A 20,927-nucleotide genomic window follows, 5' to 3' on the forward strand; every position below is an offset into this window, starting at 1 on the left:
TGAATTGATTTCAATGGTTAACATTTCATCAACACTCTTTTGGACTCCCAATTAAAAGATATCTGTCTAATTTTAAATTATTATGTGGTGAATGGTGAAAATGAATATGAAACAAAATATGACTCAATCTACAGTAAAGCAAGGTTACAGTGAAATGCTTGTAATTACATGCAATTCATGCTAACCATACCTATGCTTTTGAAACTTTTGTACACTTGAAGAATATATAATGAATTAAACTTGCACATCCCTGGAACTTCACTTTCAGCATATTTTACTGTATACTGATAGTACAAGTATTGAAATTTTCATTCCCATGATAAAAATAAATTCTCCTTGGTGAAATATTCATCCCACTGTGGAACATGGAGACTGGTCCTTCAGATGAGACCATATATACCGTGGTCCGGTGTCGCAGTAGGTGTTGGCACGAAAAAGATCCCTCCCTGCTCAATGGCCCTGAGTGCCGAGAATAGGACAAAATTTGTACCTCTTCACCGGCAAGTGGTGGCATCTCTATTGAGTGAAAAATTCTCAAAAGGGACGTTACACAATATACAATTTATTAACCCTTATCATGCTTTATAATATTTGTATAATGTTATAACAGGGTGCTGCATAAAACAATAAAATCATTTTTTAAATATTAGTGTCTTTAAATTACAGTAGAATTTTTATTTCTTAAGATACATCCATAATCCTTATATAATTTTTATAGTTTGAATCAGTACAAATGTCACTCCATTATCAGATTCATTCTAAAAACTCACCTGTGTAAGTTACAGGTAAGAAAAGGTAATGCATGTGCATTCTACACAAAACTACACTAAAATTTCATTCTTTTAAAACAAATACGATTTCTTTCAATCAAAAACAGTTTTGATACGATGACATTTCATCACCTTTTCCTATACATATATCTACTGTGATACAGGTACGCTCAGGTAAGACAGGTACGTCAGGTAAACCTCGTTTACCAAGAAACTAGAGAAAATATTCAGTTATTTATGTTTATTTATTTCAATGGTGTGAATAATTGTAAAAGGAAAATACTAAACAAGAACAAAGAACTCAAATTCGCACGTTTTATTTCGGAGACGTGTCCACAACGTCCCAGTTCTCGTGTATATCGTCGTCTGCATAACACCAACTTTATCCAACTAATATATCTACATCTCCGGTATAAATTCGTTGAAATTAATAAAACGAACATACTCAAAGCACTCAAAAGCAATATCTTTTTCAAATTAACAAGATAATTTAAAATAAATGCGGTTATTCGGCGTTGTTTAGGAATAAATCGTCATTGTCGATACATTCCGCCATTTTTGTAACTGAAGTAAACAAGGAATACAACCTGCGTCTTTTTGATGAGCTTTTGTACTTTCAACCAATGAAATCAGGGCTTATAAACAGTGTTTCGGTGTGTAAAACGGATATTACGAAATACCATCACAAAAATAGTTTGTACAATGGTTTTTTATTCTTAAAATAGGAATGGGAATTTCCGATATTCAAAAACGACTTATGCCGCGACCAGCACTGAACGTAAAGTTGCCGATCGCGGCAAATGCCGCGATTAGCACGATAAGGGTTAATCAATTCACTGTGGATAAAATATTTCCACAAATGAAAGTAATCAAAGGAAAGCAATCATATGAAAATCAGGTTATATCACACATTGGACTTCCATGCGATATTTTCTGTTCGATTTCTGCCCTATTTATCTCTAACTCTGTAAATTAGAAAAAATATAAATGTCCGCTCAAATTTTTTCAAGCTCCGCCTAAAACTCTAAAAAAAAAAATTAAAAAAATAAGTATTATTATTTAACCGCTAGCCAACTCATACTTTTTTTCATCAAATGTTAGACAAACAAGAAATTAAACTGATATGGCGGTACATGTTATATGACCAAGTTTTTACAGACAGCTACCTTCCAAGCCTGAGTGTGTGGCCATTTTAAGGTCAATGCTGGAGTCCAGTTCATTACGGACAATCAGGGCAGATCTGACCGTTATCAGTTTACGAGCTTTTCCTTCCTGTTTGACGTCAAACACAAGTCTTGCTTGCTTCTGTCTGGAGGGGTCATGTTTAGAACTGTATGTTAACTGAAAAATAAGGAAAAATCGATATCAGCTTTTAGAAAAACGTAGAGTTCTGTGAGTGACCTAAAAAAATGATACTATACTAATTTCGAAATTGTCAATATAATTCTTGTAATTGTATGTGACCTTGAACTTGCTGAAAATAAGGTGACCTTGATTTAAAAATGACACATCAAAAGTTTGCACTTACCCCAGCCAGTCCTTTGGCCTGTGAGACATCAGGTTCAGCATGTCTGAAGTACACCCCCACACGATCCACCGACACATTGGACAGCTTCATCCACCCATCCACCTTCACAACCAGCTGATTGATGCTCAACTCATGAGTTTTCTGTAATAGACAGATCAGGCTAAATTTTTAATCTGTACAAGTTATCAGCAAGCTGACAAATACATCCCGTTATAAGAAAGTAATAAACATCAGAACAATTTTCACCTCATGGCGATTCTTCTCTTTGTTGTGGAAGAAGAAAGGCATTTTTTCTCCAGATTCCACTTTTTTCCACTCTGAAGCCTTTATGTAGTGGTCATCTTTAGTATCTTTTCTTCTGCCTGACCTGAAATTTTCAAAAAATGTTGAACATCGTTACTTTTACATAAATGCAAAGCAGGAAATAGCAATTAGGTAAAATTGTTTAAAGAGCAAGAGCCACTTTGGGCCTTACTTGGCCCTTAGAATTTCTGAAAAATCAAAACTGCTCAGTATAGGTTGCAATTGCAGTATTTAGCACTTGGAGTGTTGGTGACCACATATCTAAATCGTGACGTAATTCTAGTCAATGCATTATGAGGTCATAAAATGCATCATTTTCCTCATACCCTGTAAATTCCTTTGGAAAAGACCTAAAGTTAATGCATTTTTCAATATTTCATATAGAGCACGACCTCTGATCCAAAATATGCAAATACATAATGAAAGCTCTTTTCCTGAGAATTAAAATGCATGTTTTATTTTTGGGATCATGGGCTGTGCTCAGATTAATTCTCAAAAACAAAATTTTGTTATTGAAAATGAATGCACCAAGTGTCTACTTCATTTTGTTATATGAATTGGGAAAGAGACTGACAGTTAATTAATTGATACAAGTACAGGGCCATTTAATGTATAAGATGGCTCTTGCTCTTTATAACTGTTACATTAGCATTCATCATGAACTTGTAACAGTTACTCAACTACACAAATCAGGTATATACGGGTGAAACACAATATAGGGCGCATTAAGAATACCACATTGTTATACAAAATTTTTAGAAATGTTAGCTTCCTTACATGTAATTTATCATAATTCATTTATAGGCATACTTATAAAGGACTTGTGTGCAAAATTTTGTTGATCTAACTTTAACAGAATTTAAGTAAATGCAATAAATGTACCCCAAAAATGACCCTTTTTTAGCGTTATGCGGTTGCGCTTTGAAATTACACCATTTTCAATTGAAATTATTGTTATATATCATAAATGTTCATGCCACTGATCATTATAAGACTTTAGAATTTATTTTACAAATCATTTTGGTGCTTGAATTTTCAGGATTGAATGACAACTTTTGAAGATATGAAAGAAAATGTAATAGGGGTGCAATGTTATACATTTTTGACAAAATTTCACCCCTCTCATTATGCCAAATAAAAATAATGTCCATATCATTTATTTTCTCAGATTTCTGTATAAAATCACAGTATTAATGCTCTGTTACTTACAGAAAAAAGTTGGGTAAATGTAACAATTGAAATGAAATTTCATCATGTTTTAATGTGGAAAATTAAGGTTTTACAAAAAAACTGTAGTGTCCGTAACCACTTTCATTCTGTGAAATTGGAAAGTTCTATAAATATCTTTACTAATTTCCTAGATAGACATCTCATATAGATGCTGAGATGTTTTGTAATTTACCAAAGAAAACAAATATGTAAATTAGTTTATATTTTATTACAAAAAACAATCTAAATGTTGGCACTTGGGATCAACAACTGACAACCATTAAAGAGAACTGCTAAAACATAAATTTGCTAATTAATACATATGCAACTACATAAAACATAAGCAAACTAACATCCCCTTAAATCTTGGGGATAAGAAATAAAAAATTTTACTATAATTTTTTATGAATAGTCCAATTTGAATAAACATAATCTAATTGTTAACCCCATGGCAAACAGTTTTTGGAGAGTGGCGGGGAAGGTGGTGGATAGCTTTGTAAAATTACAGATTCACGATGCTGCCAGCCATAGCGTCATTATCAGAAAGAGGCTGGGTATTTTCCCTCCGAAACTTTGGTCATCTATGGGGCGCCCGACGGGGAAATTTTCCACTACGGGGCCTCATTAAGGAAAATGAAAGTGTTTATTTGTTTACCTGGTATAAACTCAGTTTATACCTTCATAAACTTTAATTTATACCAAAGAAAACAAATATGTAAATTAGTTTATATTTTATTACAAAAAACAATCTAAATGTTGGCACTTGGGATCAACAACTGACAACCATTAAAGAGAACTGCTAAAACATAAATTTGCTAATTAATACATATGCAACTACATAAAACATAAGCAAACTAACATCCCCTTAAATCTTGGGGATAAGAAATAAAAAATTTTACTATAATTTTTTATGAATAGTCCAAAAACAGTGTCAGCTGTTGTCCCCAAGATGATATAGTAATTGACTCTCCTAAAACTGTTGCTTAAGTATGCATGACTAACTATACCAATATATTTAAATTCCATGCAATATGTCATATAGTTTCATATAATAAACAACATTCCATGTCAACAGTAAAGACAAATGAAATATTTCAAACTATGCCTGTTATGTATTTGGTAAGTTTCCGTGTATTATTTGGTAATATGCTTACTTTATGTAATGTACATAAATACATAAGAATGAAGAGACATACTTTGTGTAAGCACATAGAACCTGTGAAAGTATGTAAGTACTTGATGTAATTGTGCGTAAGCACATTAAGGAATATGTTAAGTACGTAAGTACTTGTGTAAATGTGCGTAAGCACATTAATGAATCTGTGAAAGTACGTAAGTACTTGATGTAATTGTGCGTAAGCACATTAAGGAATATGTAAAGTACGTAAGTACTTGTGTAAATGTGCGTAAGCACATTAATGAATCTGTGAAAGTACGTAAGTACTTGATGTAATTGTGCGTAAGCACATAAAGGAATATGTACAGTACGTAAGTACTTGTGTAAATGTGCATAAGCACATAAGGAATCGTGAAAGTACGTAAGTACTTGATGTAATTGTGCGTAAGCACACAAAGGAATATGTGCAGTATGTAAATACTTGTGTAAATGTGCGTCAGCATATCTGTATGTAATGAAGTACTTAATTACTTGATGTAATCAAACACTTGTATTATTTTTAGAAGGTATGCCATACTTACTGTGTGTGTTGTAAACATGTAATTCTGTAGCATGAAATCAATACTTGGAAAACATACTTCAATCCATAGCTAAAGTTAATTGCATTGTGCACTGTCAATATTTTATACATGTACAAACTAAAATACATTGTAGCTCCATTTCCTTCTTTAACAAAACGAAAGGAAAGAAGGAAAGGGAAAAAAAAAGAAAAGAAATCTACATATATACATGATATATACATTTGGGTACACACAAAACATTTACGATCTTTTATCCTTTGACATAGCTATCTGAGCATCTTTAATAATCTCTAAAGGGGTTTGAATATATGTTGTGTAACAGTCGGATGACCATCGACCAAGGGTCTTTAACAAATGATCTTCCAATCTTACTTTTGACCCTGTGGTTGCAGCCCCTATTCTAAAAGAGTGACCATTGTAATTTTTACTTTCTAATCCAAGTTTATCTAACATAATTTTCATTTTCTGGATAAAAACATTACGAGATAAAGCACTATTGTCACTTTGTATAAACAATGGTTCCTCCTGAACTGCCCTAAAGCTTCTCTTTTTTAAGTATTTGTTCATAGCTTTCACTGGGCATACAATAGTTTGATTAGCAAAAATTGGAATGGAAACGCCATTCCTAAAAGGATCTGTCTTAGATCTTTTGAGAGTCAGAACCAAATGATCTTCAAAAATTTTTAAATCATCGATACATAAATGATTTGCTGCAACAAATTTGTCATCAATGGTAAATTCTCCACATCTTAAGAAACCGAAAAAAGCTAAAGTACAAACAGATTTAAGCATACTATCTGTAAATTCATCAAAAAGTCCTTGATCAAGCAACAAACACAAATTTGTTAAAATATCTATGGTAATAGGCAATCGAATTCTTTTGTCTCTATTACATTGTGATTTCTTAATTCCTGACAAAATGGTTTGTAAACCTTGTAGTGGTTTCCCATTACTTTCTAAGGGGTTAAAACCACCCATCCGAAGATATATGTATCGTATGCCACTTAAATATAGTTTGATAGTTGAATAACTTAGTTGCAGCTCAGAATGACAATAACTGACATATTGTATAAACACTTTTTCACACACGATAGGCAGGCCATTATATGAAGTTAAATTCATCAACGTTACAAATCTTAAGAAATTCTGGAAGCCAATCTGGTATTGACGTCTGGTCTTGTCACCAATAGCTCTATCCCAAAGTTTGTTCACAACGGCTTGAAGTCCCATAAAACTTGGTGTAACGGGGGACACTTGGTTGGATTCTGGTCTGCCTGTGGAGCTAGATTGCGAAATCGCTGAAACTGAAAACGAGAAAGAGCGTCAGCTATTTCATTGAAAATACCTGGAACATGTTTGCTATAAATTACAAAATTATTTTGTACAGAACACATAACTAAACTACGCATTAATTTCATAATATATGTTTCTTTGGATCGACCCTTTTGTATGATTTTAACCACTGCTTCATTGTCACACATGAACTGAATTCGTTTCCCTTTCCAACTGTGTCCCCAAAGAATTGCTGCCACGACTATAGGATAGAGTTCCATGAATGCCATGGACATTTTTGCCTCTGTTGTTTCCATCAAGTTGTGTGGCCAAGGTTCGCTGAACCATTTTCCATCGAAGTATCCTCCAAAACCTGAATTCGAAGCCGCGTCCGTGTAAAGATGAAGGTCTGCATTAGAAGTAAGATATCGCTCATAGAAAAGTGAAACCCCATTCCAGTCGGATAAAAAAGTAAGCCACATTTTCAAGTCATTTATGCACTCTTGATTTAAGTGAACATAATGGTGCAATTCCTTCACTGTAGTGGATAGACTTATAAGATAACTTACAAATGTACGTCCTGGTACTATCACTCTAGTTGCAAAATTAAAGTGCCCCAACAATTGTAAAAGTTCCAATTTTGAGCATGACTTTTTCCTTAAAAGTTCATGAATAAATTTTGCAATACGCTGTACTTTCTCTTCTGGTAAGATAGCTTGCATTTTTTCTGTATCCAATATGATCCCTAGATAAGTAAGTCGAGTTGATGGACCTTCGGTCTTTTTCTCCGATAATGGAATTCCAAGCCTCTTGAAAATCATTTTTAATATCAACATAGTTCTTTCTCCATCACCTGAGGGCCTGTCAATTGTAAGAAAATCATCCAACAAATGCAAAATTGTATGTATTCCATAGTTGTGCTGTGCAATCCAACACACTGCTTGAGAAAGGTTATCAAAAATCCTTGGGCTTGATCGAGATCCAAATGGTAATCTAACACAAAAGTAGTAGTTCTTGTCCCATTTAAAACCCAGAAATTGCCACTGTTCCGGTAACACAGGAAAATGCTTGAAAGCATCTTGAATGTCGGTTTTACATAAAATTGATCCCTTTCCATATTCTTGAATGTGTTGAATAGCATCATCAATTTTAACGTACGAAAGTGAGCATTTTTCTTTGTCGATTAAACTGTTGATGCTCTCATGATTGGGGTCGTTATGGGGTGACGATAAATCTAAAATTAGCCTTTTCTTTCCTGAGTATTTTCCAACAGCTATACCCACTGGGCTAATTCGATGTATCTTGAATGGAGAGGATGTAAAAGGGCCTATAACAAAACCTTTCTCCACTTCGGCCCTTATGAGACTATCAACTGTCTGAGGGTCTTCACGAGCTGATTTCAGATTCCTACATTCTTTACTGGTATGAATTTCTTCTTCATTTATAAGAATGTCAAAACCATTGGTTAGACTGTCTATCAGATAATTTACAAAAGTTTTATCAGGATGATTGTGTAATTCACTGTCTAAACGAGGAATATTTATTGGTGTAGACACTTTGAAATCTAGTCATTTTGCAGGTGGTAATTCTGTATTCTTACCACTGGCTTGAGGTGAACTTTCGGTTTTCTTTTTTCTACATTTCGTCACACTATGAGCCTGGTAGCATATAAAACAGACATGCTGGAACTTGCATTCTGTTCTAAAGCAGCCCCTTTCACTGTTATAGTTGTTGCACAGTTCCTTTCCCTGGTGGTATCGTCTACTTCTTCCGTGCATGTCGACTTCTCTGTCTATTTTTCTTTGAACTTTCTGTTCTTTAACATTACACATAAGTGTGCTATGTACTGTCGAACCACATCTTTCACACTTTGTTACACTTGATCCTGCACAGACTCTCATTAACAGGTCAGGGTCTCCCAATGCCCAGTCTACCTTAATATGATACTGTAATAGAGCTGTTGAGGCTTTGGCAGAGAACAACTTGTGATATTCGTAAAATTGTTGCCCCCAAGTAGAATACACATCAATGATATGGGACAGATATCCGTCTAATTCTCTACTCCTTTGCGGAAATGTTTCGACCATGATGGATTTATAAATTGTAAAGGCCTTAACAAATTCGCCGATGGATAAAGTTCTGTTCAAACGCTCATCCTTCTCTTCATCTTTCTTGGTTTTTGGGGCAATATAATTTGATAATAAAAGTTTACACATGTTAACGTCCTTACCCGATATTATTTCTTTCCGTATCGTTGGTGATACTGCCATGACATGTTGCAAGTCCGAGGATGGGACGCCACTCGTACTCGTCTCCCTCATGGTACTTTTGAATAAATTCGGCTGCATTTGGGTCTGTGTTAATTGATCTGACGATCCGGCCGCGAAAGTTGCACTGCTTCGGTTCTCGTAGAAGTTGCGTAACGAGTAATCTTCTTCTTCTTTATCTTTAGTTGACTGCTGGATTAGTTTCACTGTCTCCTGTAATGCTACGGCAGTAGCCATCAAGACTGAGTTTTCATTGTTTACGTTTCTCTCCGGAACAGTGATGTTTGGTCTCGTTGGCGCATGCGCGTTTTCGGGCACCGCATTTCCGTCAGTGTACGATGAGGCCCTGACATGGGTTATCACAGAAGTATCAGCAATGGATGAAGCGGGTACTTCGTATACACGTTCAGTGGTATTAGTACACTGTTGTACTAAGTTTCTGTCTTCGTTCCTTACCGCGCTTGGTATATTATGAGCCAATTCACTATGTTCTGTTTCCCCATCGGTGCCCCTGTCTTTCTTTTCTTTGTTATCTAGCCACAGTTTAACTAATATTTTATGAGGTATAGCATGTTTAATATCTATACCGCAAAGTTTTAGTTCATATTTCAATTTATCAACTGTCCAGTTGTTAGGATCGTCAACAGATTCTGTCCTACGAACCCTGGATCTCGATCTCGTACGATTCATGGCGGGGTCAAAGTCCAAAGGCACGGATCAATAATTCATAACAAAAACACTACCGCATGGTAAACACGTGTAGTAAATCCAGTATAAGCAGTATGTCTGCGTAATGAAATATCCAAGAATATAATTCAAATGGAAAGTAAATAAATGTTATAATAGCTTTGTAAAATTACAGATTCACGATGCTGCCAGCCATAGCGTCATTATCAGAAAGAGGCTGGATATTTTCCCTCCGAAACTTTGGTCATCTATGGGGCGCCCGACGGGGAAATTTTCCACTACGGGGCCTCATTAAGGAAAATGAAAGTGTTTATTTGTTTACCTGGTATAAACTCAGTTTATACCTTCATAAACTTTAATTTAACAAGTTAGTCAATGTACTTTATTTTTCTCCCTCGTTTTGATATTGCAACTAATTTCGGAAACCCAGATTGCACCATTTTCATATACAAGATCCTTGGTGTTACATCACCTTGATACTGGCAGATGCTATTGACATCCTAGGATTTAAGTCAAATAGCATGTCATTATTTTTTCATTGTTTAAGTCAACTGGTGTTACATTTAAGAAAATCTTGTTGAAATTCCTTTATTTAAGGTACAGTTTTATCCTATTGTAAATAACTTGTAGAGTGTGTAGTGTCCGTAACCAAAAGTTGAAAAATGAAATATCTTTATTTTTTCTCCATGGAATTTACAGATAAATTTTTGAAACAGTGTATTATTGAATTTAGAGATAAAAAGGTGTTTATTAGTTGGAATTCTTTTAGATCATGTGGTTTTTTCTTTACTGCAAGTACTAAAATAATGATTGGACACCCACAATGACATATAAAAATAGTTAGAAATTATTATCACTAGCTACATAACCCATATTTTTTTTTGAATATTGCTTCAATTGTTTAGTTGCTTATTAGGTAAAATCTTAAAATGTGTTAAATGCAAGTAAATTTGCATTCAAAATGTTACACAGTTGGGAAGTAATTTGGTTACGGACACTACAAACAATTTCAAAAAATAAAACAACTAAAATTACACCAATTTCATATAAAGTATTGTATATTTAACTGTTTGAAGAAAAATAGAATGCTTCACAGAAAAGAAAAAATAATTGAAGAAATATCAGTGAGCTTTATTCTTCAAGGTTTGACTTTTCTACTTACACATAACACCTGTCTAAAGTTACATGTGTATATATTTATTCAAAGTATATTGGGTATGGTATGCTTGTAACAGATGAAGTTGAGATCTGAAGAATAAAAAAAAATCAGGACAAACTGAAACGAGAAATGATATGCTGAAAAAAGATAGGAAAAGGGCTTAAAATCAAAAACTTCATCCACAAACCTGTGAAAAATTAAAGTATTGTGTAGTGTCTGTAATTACCCTTAAATTTGGTTAATTGACTTCATTGATCATAGTACCTACATTCTAAATAGTTTTCATAAATCTTTAATGAATAATAAAACTTTTCTTTTGCATTTCAGTAATAAATACATGTAGTTATGTGAAAGAAGGAAGTTTCAGTATTTCCTAAAGTTGATATTTTTCTATTGGCATTGGTTCTGCAAGTAAATTGTTTTTACTTGAAACAATATTTAATTTGTATATACTTTGTATTTAATAATCATTTAAATCTGGTTTATAATAGTTCAGAAGTTGATAAAATGTTGTTTTTTTTTACCACAAACCAAATGCCAATCATAAATATTTGGGTTTTGTAGTGTCCATAACTTAATGAAGCTATCAAATAATTTTAGAAAAATTATAAAAATGAAATGTCCTATTTTAATGGAAGTATTTATATCTCACTAAACGCATAAAAAGTGTTATTTATAAATAGTTTTTTCTTTATTTATATCGGTTTTAAAGAGTTCATATGAAATGAAATACTACAATTTTGAACAAAAATGTACGAAGTAAGAACTGTTTAAATTTTAAAGTACAATGCCACCTTTTTTAGTCAAAATTTTGTCCTTATTTTTTATTTATATATGTTCTTTGTTTGTAAGCATTTGAAAAAATTAGAGCATATAAACAGTTTTTAATATTTATTTCAAAGAAAACAACACTTGTAGTGTCCGTAACCTGTGAAAATGAGGTTATTATCAGCTTGTAAAAAACAAAGTTTTAATGTGAATTTCACAAAACTGTTTATGCTTGAGATCCTTTAGATACTCTACTTTTTAGAAAAAATGTTTTTGGGGCAAAACGAAGACATTAATTTTTTACCCCCAAGTGCAACCTTACTGTCCCCTATATTGTGTTTCACACGATAGCATCTATTACAAATGGATTAAATTTTGGTTTTATTTAATTTTTATAAGACCTAGATCATTTTCAAGGCCTCAGGAAAATTTAAAGCTAAAAGCAGAACACGACTCCTAAAAGAAGACTTTCATCATTGTCCACCGCAAAAGTATCTTATCCTTGAACTGCCTACTGACTTCTTTTAAATTGCTCGAGATATTTCCCTGTACAGATTTCCTCTGTCTGGATGTGTCACATCAGACTTTTTACTTTTTTTTCTTGTCTCCAAAACCCACCCCCAACTATCAGTAAGAATGACATGCCTAAAACAATAATTCTGACTGGTCAGTGCTGTGTACCTTGGAGTGGTGGTCACCGTGGTGAACCAGAGAGTACATCCTGTTTCATTGGACAACATAAAGGGAACAAACGGAACTCTTCTTCTCTGACAGCTCACAGCAGTACGGCTAGCCTGGTGGGGCTGGTTCTGGGAATTTGCTGGGCTGAAAAGAGCATTGCATCAGGCCATCGAGAAAAATACGAAAAAGAAAATCCGCCAAAAGTTATGGCTTCATTATTATGAAGTCTTTACTGATTGGTGTTGAGATAACAGTAATATCCAATAATATCTCAATTTTTTTTTTTTTGAATTCTGATATTAGATACCTAGTTAAAGATTTTAAAAGAAAACGCATATAAAAAACACTTAGCTAGTAAAAGATAATGTGTACTGACGGTAAACTTACATGATTTGTTTATAGTAATCCTCAGACCATGTCACCTTAGTCTGGTTGTAAAGTTCCAGCAGTGTACTGGTGATGTTCAGATTCAACACCTCTTGTGCTAAAAAAATAATTAAAAGCAAAATAATTAGATCATCTGAGGGTCAAAATTTTCTTTAAAATTTAAATAGAATAATTTACAAATGAATGATTTTTGAAAAAATCAACTCAGACTATATAAATTCCACTAAACTTCATTGAGCTTGTGACATTTTGTTGTACATCAGAGACAGGGTAAGAACTTTGAGACTACATGTGTATGTTATTGTGCATACCGTCAAGTGGAAATTTTAGCGAAATGCAAATCTAGCAAATTATCTTAAACTATAAATATGTCCATAGGACAAGAATGCCCCGCCGAGGATATATAAGAAAAGCAACATGAAAATTTTTATGTGTATAAAATTTGATCAGTTTGGTTCAGGTAGGGCTTATAGTTACTTGGGAAAAACAAGATGTGTTTGTAAAACACTGATGCCCCCGTATGGCAACATAGCAAAGATAAAGCTTTTCTTAAATGCAAATTTAATCAACTGGTACCAAAAGTAGGGTATTCTCACTGGAAAACAATTGTGAAATTTTAAAGTAAGCTAATGTTAAAGGTTTTTAATAAGTACAAAAATCTCCAAGGTCAAGGTCCAAACGTCAATGTAATTAGTATCAAATGAAAGGTCTTGCCACATAAAATACTTATGTAGAGCATGAAAGCCCTAGCCCTAACCGTTCAGAAGTTATGGTCAACGTTCAATTTCTTAAAAAGTAGGTCAAACTCCAAGGTCAATGTCAAAGGGTCAAAGTTATTGTTATCAAATGAAAGGTCTTGTCATAAGGATTAAATATGTAAAGTATGAAAGCAACTAGCCCTAAGTCTTTAAAAGTTATGGTCAAGTTTGCTTTTTTAAAGTAGGTCAATCTCAAAGGTCAAGGTCAAAGGGTCAAGGATCTTCATATCCAAGCAAGGGTCTTCTCACAAGGATTACATATATGAAGTATGAAAGCCCTATCCCTAACCGTTCAAAAGTTATGGCCAAGGTTAAAGTTTTTTCACAAGTATGGAAATCTACAAGGTCAAGGTCAAAGGGTCAAGGTTGTTGGTATCCAGTGAAAGGTCTTTTAACAAACATTACTTATGTGAAGTATAAATGTCCTGGTGTCTACTGTTCAAAAGATATGGCAAAGTAAAATTTTAAAACTTTTCTTAAAAAGTAGGTCAAACTCCAAGGTCAAGGTCAAAGGGTCAAAGTTATTGTTATCAAATGAAAGGTCTTGTCATAAAGATCAAATATATAAAGTATGAAAGCAGAAGCCCTAAGTCTTTAAAAGTTATGGTCAAGTTTGCTTTTTTAAAGTAGGTCAATCTCAAAGGTCAAGGTCAAAGGGTCAAGGATCTTCATATCCAATGAAGGGTCTTCTCAAAAGGATTACATATATGAAGTATGAAAGCCCTATCCCTTACCGTTCAAAAGTTATGGCCAAGGTTAAAGTTTTTTTACAAGTACAGAAATCTACAAGGTCAAAGGGTCAAGGTTGTTAGTAGCTAGTAAAAGGTCTTTTAACAAACATTACATATGTGAAGTATAAATGTCCTGGTGTCTACTGTTCAAAAGATATGGCCAAAGTAAAATTTTAAAATTTTCATGTAAAAGTGGGTCAAATTTCAAAGTCAAGGTCAAAAGGTCAAATTTAGTGGTACCAAAAGAAAGGTCTTGTCACAAGGAATACACATATGAAATATGAAAGTCATAGCTCCACTGAATCAAAAGTTATGGGCAAGGTTAAAGTTTTTGCGGACAAACAGACAAACAGAGAGACAGAGAGAGACAGACAGACAGCTAGACAGACAGACAGACACGACAAAAACTATATACCCCCGAAACTTCGTTTACATATAAATATAGGTCAGTTCCAGCATCTGAAGCAAGTCTGGTAGTGTCCATCCCTAGATACATCATCCATGCAAGTTTGGTTCAAGTAGGGCTTATAGTTCTTAGTAATGGACCTCCTACAAAAACTTTTACCTGGTAACTCATCTGGAAAATGTGGGTCAGATCCAGCATCCGAAGCAAGGCTGGTAGTGTTCATCCCTAGATGCATCATTCGTGAAAGTTTGGTTTGGGTAGGGCTTAAAGTTCCTTGGGAATGGACTTGCTCCAAAAACTTTAACCTGATCACTCATCTGGAAAATGTAGGTCAGATCCATCATCCAAACCAATTCTGGTAGTGTCCATCTTAAGATGTACCACCCATGCAAGTTTGGTCTAAGTAGGGCTTATAGTTCCTTAGTAATGGACCTGCTCCAAAAACTTTAACCTGATCACTCATCTGGAAAATGTAGGTCAGATCCAGCATCCAAAGCAATTCTGGTAGTGTCCATCTTAAGATGCACCACCCATGCAAGTCTGGTAATGTTCATCCCTAGATGCATCATCCATGCAAGCTTGTATCAACATGTGAAGTTTGATAACACCATCTTGAATGGTATGTTTAAAACTGAGCAAAACACTAATTTAAGAAAAGGGAGGTCAAGGTCAAAAGAAAGGTCAAGGTCAAAAAATGTTGATGCAGTTGCATAGCTCTCATCAATATCTATAAGCATATGATGTTTGATGAAAATGTCTTGGATAGTTTCTTTGAAACTTGGCTTTGAACACAGCTAAACACAAAGTGTGACGGAAGGACAGAAGGACGGAAAGATGGAAGGATGGAAGACGGACATGACAAACACTATATGCCCCGGCCATATTCATGGCGGGGCATAAAAATTGGTATTTTTCAATTAGAGAGAAGTAATTTTGGTGAATTTGAAAGGCTTACTAAAGTGTCAATTGCAATTAAAGCGCAGTTATTTTTCAGCGAAAACGTCAATTTAGCGATGTTAGCACTCTCGCTAATAATGCCATAATTATATCCTTGCCAAAACTTCTGCTGACTTGGTATTATGTAAATATGTACATATATTATCTACATTCAAAATAAATAAATGACACTACTGACTAACATTGTATGTACATTTTAACAGAAATGAAACAGTAAGAATTTTACCATTGATTTGAATGGCTGTTTTCTTCTCCATATTTTGATAGTACTGTTTCCATTCACATCGACATCTGTAATTGATAAAGAAAGAAATTAATAATTAAAGAAGTTGAATATAAACACAGCATGACTGCATCATAAAAGTGTAAAAGCACTAATTTTCAAAATTATTAGAAAAAAAAGTTTGATGACAAACATTTTACAATTATGTGTTCTTCTAGTCTATGCCTAGTGGACAAAATAGCCAACCCAACCATTTGGAAATGTTTTGTTCTTAAAATTACACTAGCTGACATTAATTTAAGTATCGAGATTAAATACAGCTAATTGATTACACACTTACTTCCACTGTTCCAAAAACGGCTCCCATCCCGACAGTTTCCTGTTGTAGTAGTCACCCATCAAAATAAAAGATCCACTCCCCTCTTGTCTAGGGAGGAACTGCTGGGAGAACTGAATGCTGTTGAAGGAAATTTCTGCCAGTGGCACATCAGAGTCCCCACAATCATCTATCAGGCAAACGCACACAGAAGATGACTTTATCTGAAAGAGGAAGAAAAATATCAAGATTATAACTTCCAATTATCATATTTTAACTGTAAAACTTCCAATTCATTATAGGGATGCTGGCATATAAACTTGACATTTCTAAAAATAATATTTGTTGAGAATGTACAAATTTACTTCTAGATAATACTTCTGAATCAGAAAATGTGAGCAGTTTAACTCTCAACACACAAGAAATGAAAACAGCAATATCTAATCTATTTCTTCACAGCATTTAGATTTAACCAACGTGTTCTTGGCTATTCACAATAAACCAGAAGTCTCTGTCGAGACTGAAGCTCTACTGGTTTGAACTCATAGCAAAGGAAAAGAAAAGTACTTAAGCAGCTGGGATTTGAAATTTTACAACAGCAATAAATAGAATAATGATTGTTGATAAAGTCTCTTTATGTTCTTAGTGTAGTCTACTTGTGTGCCAAGTTATATTGAAATCAGACCAAAACTGTAGGAGTAGTAGCATTTTGAAACAATTTTAATCATTTCTATTTTTAGTAACCACGGCAACACCATTCATCAAAATTAAAATTAAAATTCGATACACAGAATTATGTATCTTAGTGTATTCTACTTGTGTGCCAAGTTATACTGAAATCAGACCAAAACTGTAGGAGGAGTAGCATTTTGAAACAATTTCACAGAAATTTATATTTTTAGTAACCACGGCAACACCGTTCATCAAAATCAAAAACCGATACACAGATTTATGTATCTTAGTGTAGTCTACTTGTGTGCCAAGTTATACTGAAATCAGACCAAAACTGTAGGAGGAGTAGCATTTTGAAACAATTTCACAGAAATTTCTATTTTTAGTAACCACGGCAACACCGTTCATCGAAATCAAAAACCGATATACAGATTTATGTATCTTAGTATATTCTACTTGGGTGCCAAGTTATACTGAAATCAGACCAAAACTGTAGGAGAAGTATCATTTTGAAAGAATTTCACAGAAATTTCTATTTTAGTAACCACGGCAACACCGTTCATCGAAATCAAAAACCGATAAAAAGAATTATGTATCTTAGTGTAGTCTACTTGTGTGCCAAGTTATATTGAAATTAGACCAAAACTGTAGGAGGAGTAGCATTTTGAAAAATTGTTTACAGACAGACAGACAGACGGACGGACGCCAGACGCATTACTATCGCATAAGCTCTTCTGGTCTCTGACCAGTAGAGCTAAAAATCCAGAGAAGTAACATTAGCATTTCTGTGAAAAGATCCATGATCCACCCCTGACACTGACCTCCATCCCTGTGATCTGAAGTCCCTCCTCTTGTGACCGGCCTCTCTCCTCCGGTACAGCGTTCTCAGTCAGCCAGACTGCAGCCTCCATTAAATTCCTCTGGTTCAGGTCTAGAGCTTTCTTACAATCCTCCATACTGAAGCCCATATCATAGAGACTGCTTATCTTGTCAGCTGATAATGGACCAACAAAACATTTTTGTTAATTATGAGAACAATGATGACATTCGATTTATTCAATAATTATAATTTAAACCAAGCTTCCTCTGAAAAGTGAATGACAGAATCCAACTTTTTTTTTTAAATGGTGGAACTATATCAAACATTTACAATTTAAAAATGACTGCAACAATGTTGTCATCTTCTTTAAATGTCTTCACTTTATTTTAGACTTACTAAGTGTTACACTGCAACTCTTATTATGAGATTGACTCAAATAAACATTGTGAAGAAAGGAAGAGTTGTCTCCCTTAAAATCACCAGAAAAGATAGTTGCCCAGACAATGTCACAATGTTGAAGCCTGTGAATTAGATAATTTTTTTTTTAATTACTACAAAATACCATACCAGGGTAGGCTTTATCTGTGGGCTTGTCATGCTGTGTTGCTTTCAGTGCCTGCTCTGGGATGGAGTTCAATATCGCCAGGAACATTTTCATGTCAATGTAGGACAGTCGAATGTTCATAACATTAAATGTAATCTGAAAAGGGAGTGATTTAAGCACTGCAATTAAAATTAAAGCTAAAATGTATATAAAATTTATTTAACTTTTTAAATATATGTCAATATTTTGAATGAAATTAGTGCAACTTGGCTCCAAAAAAAAAAAGTCACTATTAATTTTTTCTAATTGACTGTCCTAATCTACATTTTAGACACATTATACAGAGAAATATGTTGAATACCTCAAGGACAAGGTTATTTTGGTGGACTTGTGAGGCCTCCAATAATCCGGCGGATGATGACAGCTTATGTTTGGGAAATGGATTAGCGTTCAGATCGATGTGGATAGTTAGTGGATCTATGATGGACTGAGCCGTCTCCTCTTCTGCTGTCAAAGAGCAGGAAAATACCTCCAAAGACTGAAGAGTGCATGTCAGAATTTTGTCCTTGGCTTTGGGGCGGAAATTCAGTATTGCTGTGCTCTATAATACATGTAATTTGAAAATAAACAAAATTTTAAAAATTGTCAAATGAATTTACAAAGTACATTATTGGTTCATGCCTTGAACTAGAAAAAAGTAGTTGTGTTTAAACTTTGCATAACAAACAATGTACTTGTATAAATATTTTTCACAATGGTTATAATATGTCTCATCAATCTTGACTGCAGATCCAAACATTTATTAATAACAGAATGAACAATCATTTTTTTAAATCTATATACAGCCTACTCCGGATATATTGAAATTCAAGAGATGGTAAAACACAATCACAAATTATTTCAAAATATATCTGTCAAAAATGGTGTGATATAAGCGAAATCGTGAAGATAATCCGCCATTTTTACATTCCATTTCAATTCCAACCTCTAAAAAAAAAAAAACAAACCGGAAACAAAATTGGAATTTTTCTAAGTTTATAGGGGCATAACATAGAATGAATATGAGTCCTTGAGAATTTAAATATATATATTTTTATTTCTAATATATTCAAAAGACAATCTTCAACGAACCTCATTACAAAATCTCATTTATTTGCGTTTTGGCGAAAATGTCAATTACGGGACTAAAAAGGTTGACCTAGATATTCATCTGACTACGCTGCTTGTATTTCATCGTAAGTGAAAATCGGGCAAATTCCTGGAATTTTTCGAAGTTTAGGCATACCAATAGTCATTAACAGCAGACATTTGATTTCATAGTTATTTTTTTTTAGATCTGTGAGGGTTGTTATTATAATATTACGTTTAGCTGTTTAGCCTCGATATGTCCGTATTATATACATGGACGCAAAGAATTTAACAGTGAAGAATTTAATTTCGTAAGAACATGCAGTATAAAAACACATAAGGTGAAAATTAATTATTCACACCTTTGTATATCACCTGGTCAATCAGGCATAATTATTGCCACCAACCGTAATGACAGCCGCCAGGGAGTACTTCAATATAACCTTATGAAAACAACTCATTATCACCTGTGGGGACCGATCAGTGGCTTCAATATAAGCGAAATTTCAATATATCTGATTTCAATATAACCGTTATTTTAATGCAAAGAATATGAGAGGCAAAAACTGGGTGTCCATCTCTAGATACATCATCCATGCAAGTTTTCAAAATAAGCGGAATTTCAAAATAAGCTGGTTCAAATAAGTGGAGTAAGCTGTAGGATATTCTAGTTACTTTAAGAATGACAGCATTAGTGTCCCAGGTAGAGCTGTCTTCCACGACAATGAACTGTGTGTCTGACACATTCAGCTTCACTCATCTGGATAAGGGCAGATCCACCTACAAAGAAATAAAAGAAATGCCAAATCCACACCATGCAAGTTTGGAAATGAAAGGCATAATTTTTTAAGGAATGGATGCTCCTAAAATTAAAGTATACAATTTTACATTCATTCGACTTCGTCGAAGCAATCTTTTAAAAACTGTCCAAAAATCAGAGTACATTTTTTCCTTGAAGAAATAAAATATGTTTAATCTTTGTACAAACAATGTACTTATGTTATATAAATACCTTCAAAAAATGACCTCCTTACCAGATCCAAACATTTATTAATAACAGAATAAACCATCATTTTTAATCTACAGCATAATTGACTTACTTTTAGAATGACAGCATTAGTATCCCATGTAGTGCTGTCTTCCACTACGATGAACTGGGTGTCTGACACATTCAGCTTCAGCTCAGGTGAACTCATCAACAGAAATCTTCAGCATATAAAACGGACTCTAAAATTACAACTCGCAAATAAGATACTTCACAAAACAAATCATTTACAGTCAATCAATTTTAAAATGAAATCATTTTAAAATTCACCATCCATCCATTTTAAAAATAAAAATTCAAAATTTTCTTCATGAGGTTTTAAAAAAAAATTATGTTTTAACATTCCCAAAAATCATTTTGGCAAGATTTTTTTTCCTATGACAACACACTGAAAAACATGTATATTTACAGTGGACACACATGGCAACCAACATGACTGCCTAGCCGCAGAAAACAACCCATAATGAATTGTTGTTACAATAATACATTATGATTCTCATTATATAAGGTAAATGTTAACTAGGTTGACATATTTTATATCCAAAGTTAAGCTACAATGACCTTCATTTTTTTAAATAAATGGAGAATCAGCTGATTG

The 20,927-nt window shown here is 33.8% G+C and overlaps 1 protein-coding gene and 1 pseudogene across 1 annotated transcript; both read right to left on the reverse strand.

The window, feature by feature from the left end:
• Positions 1–1,936: 1,936 nt before the first annotated feature.
• LOC134245101 (intermembrane lipid transfer protein VPS13D-like) overlaps positions 1,937–20,927 on the reverse strand; it is a 63,710-nt pseudogene continuing 44,719 nt past the window's right edge.
• On the reverse strand, positions 5,349–9,932 carry LOC134245102 (uncharacterized). The gene is made up of 2 exons (XM_062727362.1): positions 9,011–9,932; positions 5,349–6,812 (listed from the first exon to the last, which is right to left on the reverse strand). Exons 1-2 carry the CDS (start codon positions 9,735–9,737, stop codon positions 5,749–5,751), a joined length of 1,791 nt encoding a protein of 596 aa, XP_062583346.1. The 5' UTR covers positions 9,738–9,932; the 3' UTR covers positions 5,349–5,748.

Source organism: Saccostrea cucullata, unplaced genomic scaffold, assembly GCF_032062105.1.
Source record: "Saccostrea cucullata isolate Sc308-1 unplaced genomic scaffold, CSIRO_AGI_Scuc_v1 ctg15260, whole genome shotgun sequence".
Classification (NCBI taxonomy): domain Eukaryota; kingdom Metazoa; phylum Mollusca; class Bivalvia; order Ostreida; family Ostreidae; genus Saccostrea; species Saccostrea cuccullata.